The 14,302-nt window shown below is 38.3% G+C and overlaps 2 protein-coding genes across 2 annotated transcripts in view; one reads left to right on the top strand and one right to left on the bottom strand.

Annotated features, from left to right (window-relative positions):
- Positions 1 to 11,335, top strand: part of LOC129576096 (protocadherin-like wing polarity protein stan) — a 96,441-nt gene extending 85,106 nt beyond the window's left edge. The window contains exons 6-13 of the mRNA XM_055460626.1: positions 128 to 4,613; positions 4,866 to 5,473; positions 5,745 to 5,891; positions 6,097 to 6,811; positions 6,896 to 7,016; positions 7,078 to 7,742; positions 7,941 to 8,200; positions 9,817 to 11,335. Coding sequence (XP_055316601.1) covers positions 128 to 4,613; positions 4,866 to 5,473; positions 5,745 to 5,891; positions 6,097 to 6,811; positions 6,896 to 7,016; positions 7,078 to 7,742; positions 7,941 to 8,200; positions 9,817 to 9,856 — 7,042 coding nt within the window. The 3' untranslated portion in view covers positions 9,857 to 11,335. The remainder of the gene's footprint in view (positions 1 to 127; positions 4,614 to 4,865; positions 5,474 to 5,744; positions 5,892 to 6,096; positions 6,812 to 6,895; positions 7,017 to 7,077; positions 7,743 to 7,940; positions 8,201 to 9,816) is intronic.
- Positions 11,336 to 11,481: 146 nt separating this feature from the next.
- On the bottom strand, positions 11,482 to 13,757 carry LOC129576098 (glycerol-3-phosphate phosphatase-like). The gene is made up of 2 exons (XM_055460628.1): positions 13,555 to 13,757; positions 11,482 to 12,890 (listed from the first exon to the last, which is right to left on the bottom strand). The coding sequence occupies exons 1-2, from the start codon at positions 13,649 to 13,651 to the stop codon at positions 12,061 to 12,063; spliced, it is 927 nt and encodes a 308-aa protein (XP_055316603.1). The 5' UTR covers positions 13,652 to 13,757; the 3' UTR covers positions 11,482 to 12,060.
- Positions 13,758 to 14,302: the final 545 nt, after the last annotated feature.

The raw sequence follows: 14,302 nt of genomic DNA, 5'->3' as shown, positions 1-14,302 counted from the left end.
TTTTTGGTCAATTTTTGTCGAATTTCCTTGATGGTTTTTGAGAAGCCTGATTTCATTGAAGTTATGCTCATTGATTTCATCTAAAACAAAGTTATGCCCATTTAATTTATGCTCATTTCTTTTTCAGTTGGTTCCCGAGCGGTGAAATTGGACGTGTGCCTGCTTTTGATGCCGACGTTAACGATAAATTGGTCTATCGCATTTTATCGGGCAACAATGCGAATTTGTTGCGTTTGAATGCATCGACCGGTGCATTAACGTTGAGTCCACAGCTGAATACGAATGTACCGAAATATGCGGTGATGGAGGTATCAGTATCGGATGGTATCAACGAGGCAAAGGCAATCATGACGCTCATTGTTCGTTTAATCACCGAAGATATGCTTTTCAATTCGGTCACCGTTCGCCTGGATGAAATGACGGAAGAGGCATTTTTATCACCGCTGTTGAATTTCTTTTTGGACGGGTTGGCCGCAATCATTCCATGTCCAAAAGAAAATATCTACTTATTTTCAATTCAAGATGATACCGATATCAATTCACGCGTGTTGAATGTCAGCTTCTCGGCTCGACGATCCGATGTTTCGCACGAGGAATTCTACACATCTCAATATCTACAGGAGAGAGTTTATTTGAATCGGGCAATTCTCGCTCGATTGGCAACCGTTCAAGTGCTGCCGTTCGATGATAATTTATGCGTACGTGAACCATGTTTAAACTATGAAGAATGTTTGACGGTGTTGAAATTTGGCAATGCATCCGGTTTTATACACAGCGACACCGTTCTATTCCGACCAATTTACCCAGTGAATACGTTCGCATGCAAATGTCCCGAAGGATTTACCGGCAGCAAAGAACACTATCTCTGCGATACTGAAGTCGATCTGTGCTATTCGAACCCATGCAAAAACAATGGCAATTGCATACGACGTGAAGGTGGCTACACCTGTACGTGTACGGCTGATTTTACGGGTGAAAATTGTGAAACGAAAATCGACACACTGCCACCATGTATGACGGATTTCTGTGAAGGTTCCGGACGATCGTGTCATCAAACCAAATTGACACCGCATCCATCGTACACACAAACCTGTGAACTACGATCACGTTCATTTTCAAAGAGCTCATTTTTAACGTTCCCAAGTCTACGGCAACGGCATCGATTCAATTTGAAAATGAAGTTTGCTACAGTCAATGAAAACGGGCTCCTGTTGTACAATGGACGCTACAATGAATTGCACGATTTTATCGCATTGGAAATTCTCAACGGGCATATTTCATTCTCGTTTTCATTGGGTCAAGATATAAAATCGGTGACGATTGAACAAAAGCGTAAAATATCCGACGGTCATTGGCATACCGTTGAAGTGGCCTACTTCAATCGTAGTGTTACCGTCAGTTTGGATGAATGTGATACGGCGCTGTTGTTGAATGGGGATTTGGGTGAAAAATGGAATTGTGCCAACAGTACGACGTTGGTTTTAGACCGGAGATGCTCATTGTTAACCGAAACATGTCATCGATTTTTGGATTTAACCGGACCACTACAAATTGGTGGACTGCCAAAGATTCCAGCTCATTTCCAGATACAAAACCATGATTTTGTCGGATGCATTTCGGATATTTACATCGATCACAAGTATGTGGATTTGAATTCATATGTGGCGGACAATGGAACAACGACTGGATGTTCAAAGAAAACACCAACCTGTGCATCGGAACCTTGCTTCAATGGTGGTACATGTAAAGAAGGCTGGTCAACGCATACGTGTGAATGTCCCGAAGGTTTCACCGGTCACGCATGTCAAGAGACAGTTCCACCATCGTGGCGCTTCTCCGGCGATGGACTGCTTAGTTTCAATCCACTGCTTCGTGCCATTCAATTTCCTTGGCATACGGCGCTTTCAGTGCGTACACGACAACGCAATGCATTCCTGTTACAAATTCAAATTGGTCAAAATAGTTCGGCAATTGTTGCGCTCAAAAACGGTATTCTCCACTATATTTTCAACGGTGAACCAATGTATTTGGCGGGCAGTGATTTGGCCGACGGTGAATGGCATCGCATCGAAGTGAAATGGTTGGGCACGGAAATTTCATTTTCCGTTGATTATGGTCAACGCATCGGCGTGGTGCCAATGTCACAGAAAATCTCCGGCACCTATGTGGGCAAAGTGAATTTAGGTAGCCCAGACACTAGTTTCGGTCATATCGAAGATTTTCCACATTTCGAAGGTTGCATACAGGATGTACGTGTTGGTGGACCACAATCAGCGCTAAATCGGCCAACAGTTCGTGAGAATGTGCGTGATGGTTGCGAATCGAAAGCAACGTGTGAAGATACATGCTTCGATCACAGTAGCTGTGTCAGCGATTGGGATCGTACAATGTGTGAATGTGTGCCAGGCTATGTTGGTGACGATTGTGTACCGATTTGTACGTTGAATCCATGCACGTCGGGCGTATGCCGAGTGGATCAAAACGATCGCAAAGGCTATAAATGCGATTGTGCTAGTACGAATAACACGGGTGAATATTGTGAAATCAATAAAATGCAAACGTGCCCAGGTGGATGGTGGGGTGAAAAAGTGTGCGGACCATGTAAATGCAATACAAAACAAGGTTATCACATGAATTGCAATAAAACCACCGGTCAATGCTATTGCAAAGAGAATCATTATCAGCCGATCAATGAAACTGCCTGTTTTCCATGTGATTGTTATGCGATCGGTTCATTTGGCGGTACATGCAATCGACTCACGGGTCAATGTGAATGTCGTGAAGGTGTAATTGGTCGACGATGTGATTCATGCTCCAATCCATATGCTGAAGTCACACTCAAAGGATGCGAAGTGGTGTACGATTCATGTCCACGTTCATTTGCAGCGGGTGTTTGGTGGCCACGCACACCACTCGGACAAGTGGCCGTTGAAAGTTGCCCAGCACCAGCATTTGGAAAGGGAAAACGCGTTTGTGACGGTGATCGCGGCGGTTGGAGCCATCCGGATATGTTCAACTGTACCAGCGAACAATTTATCGATTTACGCAAACGATTGTCGCAACTCGAAAAACACGAATTGGAATTGAATTCATTTATTTCGGTGAAAATTGCGGCCGCACTTCAACAAGCCACCGATATCGTTGGGAATATAGACGGCATTAATGCAGCGAATAAAAACAGTGATTCCAAATCGAAAATAACACCAATCAACAAGGATGCCGTATGGCTGGACGAATACGAAATGGAATATTTAACCGACGAAGTGAAATTCGTACACGATCGATTGTATGGCGCTGATTTACTCGTTACCGAAGGCTTACTGCATGAAATCATCATCTATGAGCTGATGCAAAACGGATTGAATCTATCGCACAGTCAAGATAAGTATTTCATACGGAATTTGGTGGAAAGTGCAAGTGTAATTCTCGATGAACGATACGAAAACGAATGGAAACGATTGACTCAGTTAACGCAACGTAAACCTGGTGATTTAGTTGATGCGTTCAATAAATATATGACGATTTTAGCACGTTCACAACATGACACTTACACCAATCCATTCGAAATTGTCCACAATAATTTGGTACTCGGACTGGATATTGTGACGAGTGAATCGCTGTTTGGCTATCAACCGCAACAATTATCGGAATATTTCAAAGAGAAATCCACACATCATCATACTAGCCACCAATTTACAACGGAAAGTGTCATTTTACCCGATACCAGCTCATTTTTGCAACACAATCCAAAGCAAAAGCCAATGATTTCATTCCCAAAGTATAACAATTACATGCAAAACAAGCGGAAATTTGATCATCACACAAAGTTTATGGTTCCATTGGATATGCTGGGCATCACAACACCGGAGGATAGCAACGATTTAATGCACACGAGCAATTCACAAATGAACGATAAACACCGGGCCATCGTTAGCTATGCACAATACAAAGACATGGGCACATTGTATGACAGTGCATTCGATGAAACAATCACACGACGATGGGGTGTTGATGTGAAAATTGCGACGCCAATTTTATCGCTGACCATTTTAGTGCCGAGCACATTTGAACCCTCGAAATCGAATGGCATCATCAATATGGGCATCATGAATTCGAATATGAAAATGAATATGAATTCGAAAATCGTTCTCGGTCGTGATATTGACACCAATCACTTTATGGATCGTGATGAAGAGCTACAGAAAGTACAACGCTTCTCGAATTTCACCACCTTTACACCCACCGTCACGACTTCGACAAAGGAATCAAACGATCAATTGATCAATATTTCGGTGCATGACGTCGATGAAAACAACAATGAGCATGGAATTTTGAAGAATGGAGCGGAAATTGTGATCAAAAACCCAACGGTTGATGGTTTTGTAGAAGAGGTGCCACCGACAAAGAAATCCTTTGAACCAAATACAAACCTGGAGAATGAGGCGACTTATTCGGAAAAGCGGCTCGTTAAACGTGGCATCGCCGATGATGGCGAAGAAGATCAACAGTTAGTCTATCGAAGTCTTGGATCACCGCATCTATCACAACCAATCAAATTGCAAATGTGGCTGAATATGGATCGCAGTATGTTTGGACCACGATCAAATCCACAGGTTTGTTATTTGCTATTCCTTTAATCGATTTCTCATTAACTTTTATCAGTCAGAATTCACGGATCTATTCAGAGGCTCTAGGAAATCGCCTGTGTTGCTTTTGCCTAAAATGTCAATGTCATTAGCAGCATTGACGTTTTACTGACTTAAAAGCATTGAAATGTCAATTCCTTTGACGTTCTAGGCACAAATTTCCGAGAGCCTTTCATTTATTTTAACTCTATTACCTTTCTTTTATCTTTGTTTTTGCAGTGTGTACGATGGAACAGTTTTACCAGCTCATGGACACGATTGGGATGCCAGACACAGACACCAAACTATGAAGCCGAATTCATGATAATGGACGGGCCAATCATTATAAATTGCTCGTGCACCCACATTTCCAACTATGCCGTACTAATTGACGTCATCGACCCTAGTGACATTCCCGAACCATCGTTACTCATTCAAATTACTACATTGTCCGCATTTCTGATTTCATTACCCATTTTGTTTGTGGTTCTCGTTGCGCTCGCATTGTTGCGTGGCCTACAGACCAATTCAAATACAATCCATCAAAATCTCGTACTATGCGTCTTCTTTGCCGAAATGCTCTTCTTTGTGGGCTTCCAATCACGACGCAATCTCATCGATACGGAATTCTCGTGTAAAATCATTGCCATTTGCTTGCACTACGCTTGGTTGGCTGCATTCGCTTGGACCACAGTGGATTGCGTTCATTTGTATCGTATGCTCACCGAAATGAGAGACGTTAACCATGGACCGATGGGTTTCTACTTTTCCATTGGATACGGAGCACCGGCCATCGTTGTTGGACTGTCGGTCGGTGTTAGGGCACACGAATACGGGAATAACTTATTGTAAGTTGGAAAGAGAATGCTTTTTTATGCAAGCAAAATGATTTTCAATACAAGTTTTGGTTGGAATTTTTCGGATTTTTAGTCAAAATTTGAGTTTTATTTTTTTTTTGATTTTTTTTAATCAATTTCTTTTGTTAATATTTTCCTTTTTTCAAATTTTTATCGAATTTTTCATTAAATTTTCCTATGGAATCGTTGATTTTTATTCATTCAATCCCATTTAACAGCCGAACATAAAATCTAACTCATTATTTTCAATTCAATTTTTCAGTTGCTGGTTATCCGTATATGAGTCGGTTGTATGGTGGCTGGTTGGTCCAATAGCCGGAATGTCTGTGGTTAATCTCATGATACTGTTTGTATCGGTGAAGGCAGCATTCACGCTGAAAGATCATGTGCTTGGTTTTGGCAATTTGAGGTAAGTTTTCGTGTGTTTTTATTGCTTTTTTGAATCACTTCATTGGTTAGAAAATGATTGGATTCAATTCTATAGTTGATAATAATTTTACATTTATTTAAAATGAATTTTCAAATCTTTTCCATCTTCAAATAAGATGTTTCTCTTTTCGAAATTCGTAATTCACCGAAAAAAAACGTTCTTTTTCTGCTCCCTTTTCGAACAGAACCCTCTTATGGTTATCGGTTGTATCGTTGCCGTTGATGGGAATAATGTGGGTGTTGGCCGTTTTGGCAGCATCTGAAAACTCACAACTACTAACAATGCTGCTATCCGGTGCGGTCGTATTCCATGCATTCTTCTGTCTAATTGGCTACTGTATCATCAACAAGCGTGTGCGTGAAAATTTGAATCATACATTTTTGCGATGCCTGGGTCGTAAAGTGCCATTGCTCGATTCATCGCAAGCGGTGAGTGTGAGCTCACAGAATGCAGCATCGAATCCCAGATCGCCCGGTGGATTTGGCGGTGGTTCATATGAAACCAGTCGTAAACATATTGGGATCAGTGCGTCGAGTACAACGTCAAAGAGTACAAATACGAATAAAACCAGCTCCAGCCCATATCGGAGTGAGGGACAGATTAGGCACACATCAACATCAACATCGAATTACAATAGCGACGGGCAATCGTACATGAGAGGCTATAATGGGAACAGCAGCAAACGACGACATCGTGACGATCGACATGGACGTCGATCGCGCAAAGAATCGGATTCTGGCTCTGAAACGGACGGCCGAAGCTTAGAATTGGCGTCAAGTCATTCAAGCGACGAAGAGGAATCAAGAGTGGGACAGAGTGGCATTGCATCCACATCACATTGCAACATTGGCGTTTCGGCCGCTTCATCATACTTGCCAAATATTACGGAACACGTTCAGGTTTGTTGCTGAGTGTACACTGTACAACTGTGGTTAAATGGAGCTTTATGATTTAATTTTCAAATATTTTTTTTCATCTCACAGGCAACAACACCTCCCGAGTTGAATGTGGTGCAGAGTCCACAATTGTTTCCAAGTGTTCGACCGGTATTTGCATCACGTTGGTCGAGCCAAGCGCCAGAGTCATTTTTGCCAAATCCAAATGGTAAGTAAAAAAATGCATTCTTTATTTCTTGGTATCAATTCAATAGCATGCGAATGTTCAGTTGTAGGTCGATGGTCACAAGAGACGGGCTCAGATAATGAGGTCATTCATCCGCATTCAACGAGTTCACCGAATCCATTGCCATTGCCACATCCGGATCTAACTGATACGAGCTACTTGAATCGACAAGCGCACAATCAAATGGGCGTTCCATCACCATCGATCCTCGAAAATATGCACGAAAACTATAACATACGAACGAATCCAGCGCAAATGATCTACGACAACGATCGCTACAAGTACGAACTCGAGCATGATAATTTGTATGGCCAAAATAAAGACTATCAAGCCAATTACAGTGGTGGTGGTAGCATTGTTGGCATTGCTGACACGGCATACAATTTAAATAGCAACTATCATCCAAAGTCATCCGATACACGATATACAGCCGCTGCAGCGGGAGTTCTAAGCGATTCCGAATATCCGAACAATCAAATCATCAATCAAATGATTCCACAGCACACAAATCATTTCCTGTACGATAAACAAAGATCACCATACATGGGCTCAAAGACTGAACTGCCATATATGTCAAAGGATCGGCTGTCGAATAACATGTACAGCCCAACACCACGCGAAAGTCACTACGGACTGAAATCACCCGGTTTGTACAGCGGCGCCGAATCCGTGCATAGCGTTCATTCAATGCTGAAAAATGATTATCAGGTAAGGGATATTTTGATTGCTCAGAATTGATTTCGAAGAAAAATGTTGGTTTCAGAAATTTCGAAGCCAAATCTTTGCCGGAAAAAATTGTCTTCAAATTCTCACACCCAAAAAAAAAATCCTCCGAAATCATGCATCGATTTCATCAATTCGTGTTAATTCAACCGTTTTATTAATTCTCAATTTCTTTGATTCCAGCAACGTACCACGGACTATCATTCAGACCGAATGTCTGAAACATCCGACAAAAATGGCTATCATTTTCCCTACACTGCCGAAGAGGACCATCTGACCATGATGTCACGCAATCAAGCAATATCATCGAATGATATAAACTATCCATCAGTGTTGTCGACCAATAAGTTGTCATCGCGGCAAAGTTCACGAACATCATCGCCGCCGGGTGTGACTGGCATTCAGCCACTTGCACCACTCACCAGCATCACAGACACAAGCGAGTAAGTGTCTCTTTCTCTTTTCTTCTTAATTTATCCTCTTCCATCTCTCATTTTGAATCACAATTAATGAAAATATCTCAATGTTTTCAAACGATATTACCAAAAAAACAAAACCAGAAAAATCCAACATCCTTTTGGTCATGTTGTACATAACTCGTTATCATTGTGATTTCAGTTAATTTGTTTAAGTTTGAATCATTATTTCCCAATTTTATCATTATCATTACAACCTTACTTAACAGATGGTGCTGGGAACGGTTAAAACGAATCTAATTTCTTTACTTTCTGTCCTCTTTCTTTTTCAAAATTGAACATTTATGTCTGTGACCGAAAACAAACGCGTTGAATTTTTTATTCAACCATACTATTTTGGATTTGATCAAAACAAACAATTTTTGGTTTAACTTACGAAAAAAAAAAACAATTAAAATCATACAAAAATCATCATCGCATTTCATGCCCATAATTCATGAATCATTTCAGATCGGAGGTAAATTTTTCTGTTTGCGACTGTATCGACGAATCGAGTGATTTGCACTTTAGGCTTTAGCGCTCGAAAGAGTTTTCGCACCAATTCCGTTTTTTTTTCTTTGCCTCTTTGGAAAGCGGCTTATGTTCTGTGTGAAGTAGATTTTTTAACTTGGAGTTTTTTTAATGGGAGTTTTAGTTTTCGATGATTTTCTTCATTTTTGTTTGTTTGTAGCTTCATGCAGCATGTCATAGCGAAAAAAATCGAAGTAGATGTTTTAGAGTGTGCATACTAATAACTCGTTTGATGCACTTTCATAACCTTCAAACCTTAAATTTTGCACTTTTCCTGCAGCTTTCTTTGACAATTTACATATTTTATTGTTTTATTTGACATTTTAATTGCAATTTTCGTTTTTTTCTTTATGTTTTACTCAGAAATGTTGACGTATTCAACATTAGAGTGGTCAAAGAGCACTTGTTCGTTCATTCGTTCGTTCGTTCGTATGCTAAAATATTCGCTTATTCCTTCGTTCGTTCGTCCGTAGGTGACAATTCGAAAAAGAGTTCCAGCTCATGCTACAACAAGCAGAGAAAGTCATTTTGTTGCTGTGAGGCCTGATCTGAGTTGAATTATTGATTGTCTAAAGTGTTATTTTAACGCATACACGCTGCCAAATTTTCATTGTTTGCAAAATCACCCTTAGTAAAATTGAGATACATCATTGATGGATCACTGCAAGCGACGACAACTGTGTGCATTTTACAGTGCAATTTTGCACTGTGAATGCGTTAAAATAATGCTTCAGGCACCTAAGTCAGCGAATTCAGCTCAGCTTAGGCATGCTCAGCAGCGAAATAGCAAGATTTTTGCTGGCTTTGGCATGCTTTTTTCCAAAATTCCAAAATATCACCAACGAACAAACAAGCGCTCGTTGACCACTCTATTTAAACAATTTCTACCTATTTGTGTGGGCCGTTATACCGCAACGCTCTTAGCGTTTTGTGGCTGCTTATAATTTTTTTTTTTTTTTCAATTTTGCTCTTTTTTTGTTTTCAATCTTCAATTAGCTTCCAAACTTTTGTTCTTTTCTGACTGCATTTATCAAAAACATGTAAAACTAATTTTGATTTTCATTGCATTGCAGGAGGAAAGGCTATATTGATGATGACGAGACAACGGTATAAATCATTCGAATCACGGCCGAATGGCCCCAATAAGACTGCCGCATGATGACTCTCATTTAGCCGAATAGTCAAAACGAAATCGAATACAATTTCTGTCTTCATTTTATTTTCATTGATATTGAACAAATGCTCTCAATCCAATTAGGTTGAAAACGCCGACGTTGCTTTCTTTCTCATCGAAGTATTTATTTTAGGGAAGAAAAAAAAAAAACGAAAGAAAAATTGTAAAAATGAGCTTTTAACACTCCAGAATAGTGACAATTCGATTACACATTTTATTGAAAGTGAAAGAAATGAGTGAAGGAACAAACAAAGTGAATCAAAGAAGGAAACAATATTTGTGTCATATTTCATTTGCATCGTTGCCGTATATTCCATTTGGAACAATTCGAACATTGAATTTTTCTTTCCATTGAAACAATTTTTAAACTGAAAAGCAAACATTTGAGAAATGAAAAAGGATTCTAAATTTCAATTTGATCACTATTTCAGTTCCGGAAATTCCGAAAATGAATTTTCAATAGTGTTCAACAACAATTTGACTGCCGAACGAAGCAAATGCTCCGGCAATTCATCAATTTTAGTTGATAAACATGAACCCGGCATTTTTAGTAAGTTAAGTTTGAAGCGATTAAAATTTTTTTTTTTCGAAGCGATTCGCACGAAATAGCATTCCAAAACGAGTATTTATGTGTAAATAAGACATTAGATTTTTTTAGCCTAATTTTTAAGATGGATCGAATCATGCCATGAATATTTTATTTCATTCTCAAATTAAAAAAAAAACATTCGTTTTAGTTTCAAACTGGAGATTCCAATTCTTTTCAATTTCGTCGATCAATGGCCAAAGTGTTGGCCATTTATTATCGAAAGAGACAAAGGAAAATCATGACAAAAACACAAAAAGGAGTGCCTCAACGTTTTGTTGAAATATATTTAGTAATTTTTGGTTGAGAGCGCTACGAATTCTCTCTGTGAGAATTTCGAAGCAGAAACAAAATCTATCACCTCAAATTTATGTTAGAACAACTAAATTCAATTTTTATTGAATAGTAATCGAGATTGTAGGGAAATTTGAATGCATCTCAGCGGCAGAGCAGGCAGCAGCAGCAACACACACCACTCTGTCACACACATACATACACTTTTAGTTTCATTTTATAACAAATTTTATGTGATTTTTATTTGTAAATTATTCGCTTTAATCTTTTGTTTTAACTCTTTTGTTGTACATTTTCTCTGCAGCATTTCGTGTTTTATTTTATTTAATTTTTTTTATTGAAGAATAAAACAACGGAATAACATAGACGTTTTTCATTGCATTTAGACATATTCAGTGTATTTGAATGACATTTAGGACAACACGACACACGAAATCATTGTGTCGGACCCATATAATTTTTAAATAAATTTAGATTTTAATTATATTATACTAATTCAATAAAGAAATGATAATTTATTTCCAAATGGTGTAAACTATTTCAAGCGAGTTTTATTTCCCTGTTATTGAAACAGGCTGTTTTGCAAGATTTTTGTTCGTAAGTTTTGTGCATTTTTTGATTTTCTGGGTCAACAGCAGAGATTCGTCACATCGTATAGGATCAAATGATTGGAAAGGAGATTTGCTTAAAAGTGAAATGGGATACAAATTCATAAGCCGGTAACATAAATAAACAATGAGCATTTGATGGAAGTTATTTTTTTTCGAAGAAAACGAAAATTGTGCCCAATATAAGCTACACGAAAGTGACGCCCCTTCAAAGTGCCTCTGATTTCCATTTTACACGCAAAGGAGTTCGAACTAACAAATTATAACAACAAATACTACTCAACTCTCGGAATAAAATGATATTTTTTCCATTTTCGTCATATAATTCACTTTATAATACATATACACTTGATTATTGAAAAAAGAACTCAAATTTATTTACAACTAAAATTTCTTTTCATATCATTTCATCTGTTTGTTTCGATGATGTTTCAATAAAATAAACTCCGTGGCGTTTCAATACATTCATATTTGCTATTTTCTATGGTTTCATCCAAATTATTTTAGCGTCAGTATAAAAAATGAAGATAGACTTTAGTTTAACCAAAAAACTAAACGAATTTATTCAAAGGGAAAAAAAATCAAAGTGGCAATCCATGAAAATCTCCTAGAATTTTCACTAATTTAAAAACAGTAGAACAAAAATAACATGAATTCATTGCAAAAACGGTAGTAAATCACCCAATGCCGGAAGATATGTATCTGGTATAAGTTTTTTATCATCTTCAATGTTGCTCTTTTGCCATTTTCGAACCTCTTCCAATTTATTCACGCCGGTGCCAACGAGAAGTGTTTGAAATCCGCAATTAAATCCGAAAAGGATGTCATACTTGACTGAATCTCCAATCATAAGTGTTCGTTCGGGGTTGATTTTCCCACCGGCAAGAAGAGATTTGCACATGTTTGGATTTGGTTTGCCGATAATTGTAGCTTTGCGTCCACTTGCAACTTCGATAGCACTGATATTTGGCCCTGTACCTGGCACAATAGCACCATTATTAGTTGGGTATGCTTCATCAAAACTTGTGCCAATAAACAAGCATTCGGGATCTTTGATATAATTAGCGGCCAACAAAATCTTTGAGTAGTTTATATTCGTATCAAAACTCACGACCACTGCACCCACTTCACTGTCCAATTTAATGCCATTGGACACTGCATCAAGCACATCGACCTTTTCAGAACAATCTGAATCAATCCAACTTATTCCAAAGTGATCAAATTCTTGTGATATTCCACGTGATCCAATTAAATACACCTTTTTGTCGAATTTTAAATCGTGCAGATATTTGGCCGTAACATATGACGCTGACAAAATTTCCTCTTGCTCAACCTCATAGCCACGATCCACACCGGCCGCTTGCAATTCAGCTCGCGTTTTCACCGGCATATTTGTCACAAAGAACACTTTTTTACCCAACTCTTGCAGACGCTTTGTCACCTCAAGACTACCTGCGACCAATTCCCGACCAATCCACTGGACACCTGAGAAAAAATCAATTCATTAAAAGTAATCGAATTTTGGGCGTTAATTTTGTTCTAGTTTTGTGTGTCTATTAAATTTATTTTTTCACGATTGTTAATTAAATGTGACTAATTGGAATGGATTCCGAGCGAAATTGGAAACTAAATCGAATTTTTTCGTTTTTTTCCATTATTGTTTTGATTTTTTAATTGATTCACGAATCCATGGCTCAGAGTTTCTCAATTCCATGGCACAATTTCATTTCAGAGTTATTGATAATTCTATGTTAAGTTAATTTCATTCTTAATTTTCATTATGACCGATGAAAAAACGTACCACCAGGTCTACAGCTATGTTTTGCCATGTTCATATGGTATAAACTAGGTAGGAGTAGTGTCGAGTAATATTCAGAATTTGTGCCCAATCTTATATGGAATTAATATACAATTTTGGTCTAGCTTCGGCGGAAATTTGGCTTAGACCTAGTCTCCCCCATATGAACATGGCAAAACATAACTGTAGATCTGGTCTACGTTTTTTCATGGATAATTTTGCTCAAACTGAAACAAAATCAGTGAATAATCGCACAAAAACTGTGGATTTTCTTCAAAACAACCGAAAAAATCTACGAACGAAGAGAAAAACGAAACAAACAAAAAAGAAATGCTTCAAAAAAATATTTACCATCGCAATCGGAGAGAACGGTATCGAAGGAATCGATCCAAGCGTCGATTGACTGGCGTGGGAGCGTTGTGAGGTTGGTTGCGGTTTGTTTAAACATCTCCAGCGTTCTGTTGCTCAAAATTGAATAATTTCAAACTCTCGTTTGATCAAAGTCGACACAAATTGCAATTTGATGTGCATATTAGTGTTTCAATTGTGGAGCCGCACACTTGCAATCAATTTACTACAAATTGAAAAATAAATCATATTTCATTTGTTATCCATACACACAATTCTTATTGATAGCCCAAGATAAAGATGTGTTTTTTCTGTGTGTGTGTGTGTGTGTGATGACTTCTATACATAGATATACGATTTCATTACCGTCATTTGCATGGCTTCCCAATGGTTTCGAAAACACGTTGAAAAAAATAATTACGTCGAAAAAACACACACTTATGTTCGTTAAACACTCAGTTCTTGAAAAAAACGACACAGAATCACACACTTCTACGCGTTACAGAATATACTCATTTACACAGAGGTTGGTTGCACATAATTTTTTTTATATAAATTTCAAATATCAAATAAATTTATCCGATATTTTTCATGCGTTGTGTTATTCTAATTCATTTGCCAGCTATTTATCGCTGGAATGAGATTTTCGTTTTGTTCATTTACCGTTATTTCTCAACAATTCTGCCACTGTGTCACTACATAGTATATATAGTCCATAAGAAATGTGCAGAGACGAAAATGTTCGCCATTT

The sequence above is a fragment of the Sitodiplosis mosellana genome, unplaced genomic scaffold, assembly GCF_009176505.1.
Source record: "Sitodiplosis mosellana isolate CC-2019 unplaced genomic scaffold, AAFC_SMos_1.0 Smas_scaffold_6170, whole genome shotgun sequence".
In the NCBI taxonomy this organism is placed as follows: domain Eukaryota; kingdom Metazoa; phylum Arthropoda; class Insecta; order Diptera; family Cecidomyiidae; genus Sitodiplosis; species Sitodiplosis mosellana.
The sequence above is the reverse complement of the archived record's forward strand: the minus strand, read 5'-3'. Positions and strand labels throughout refer to the sequence as shown.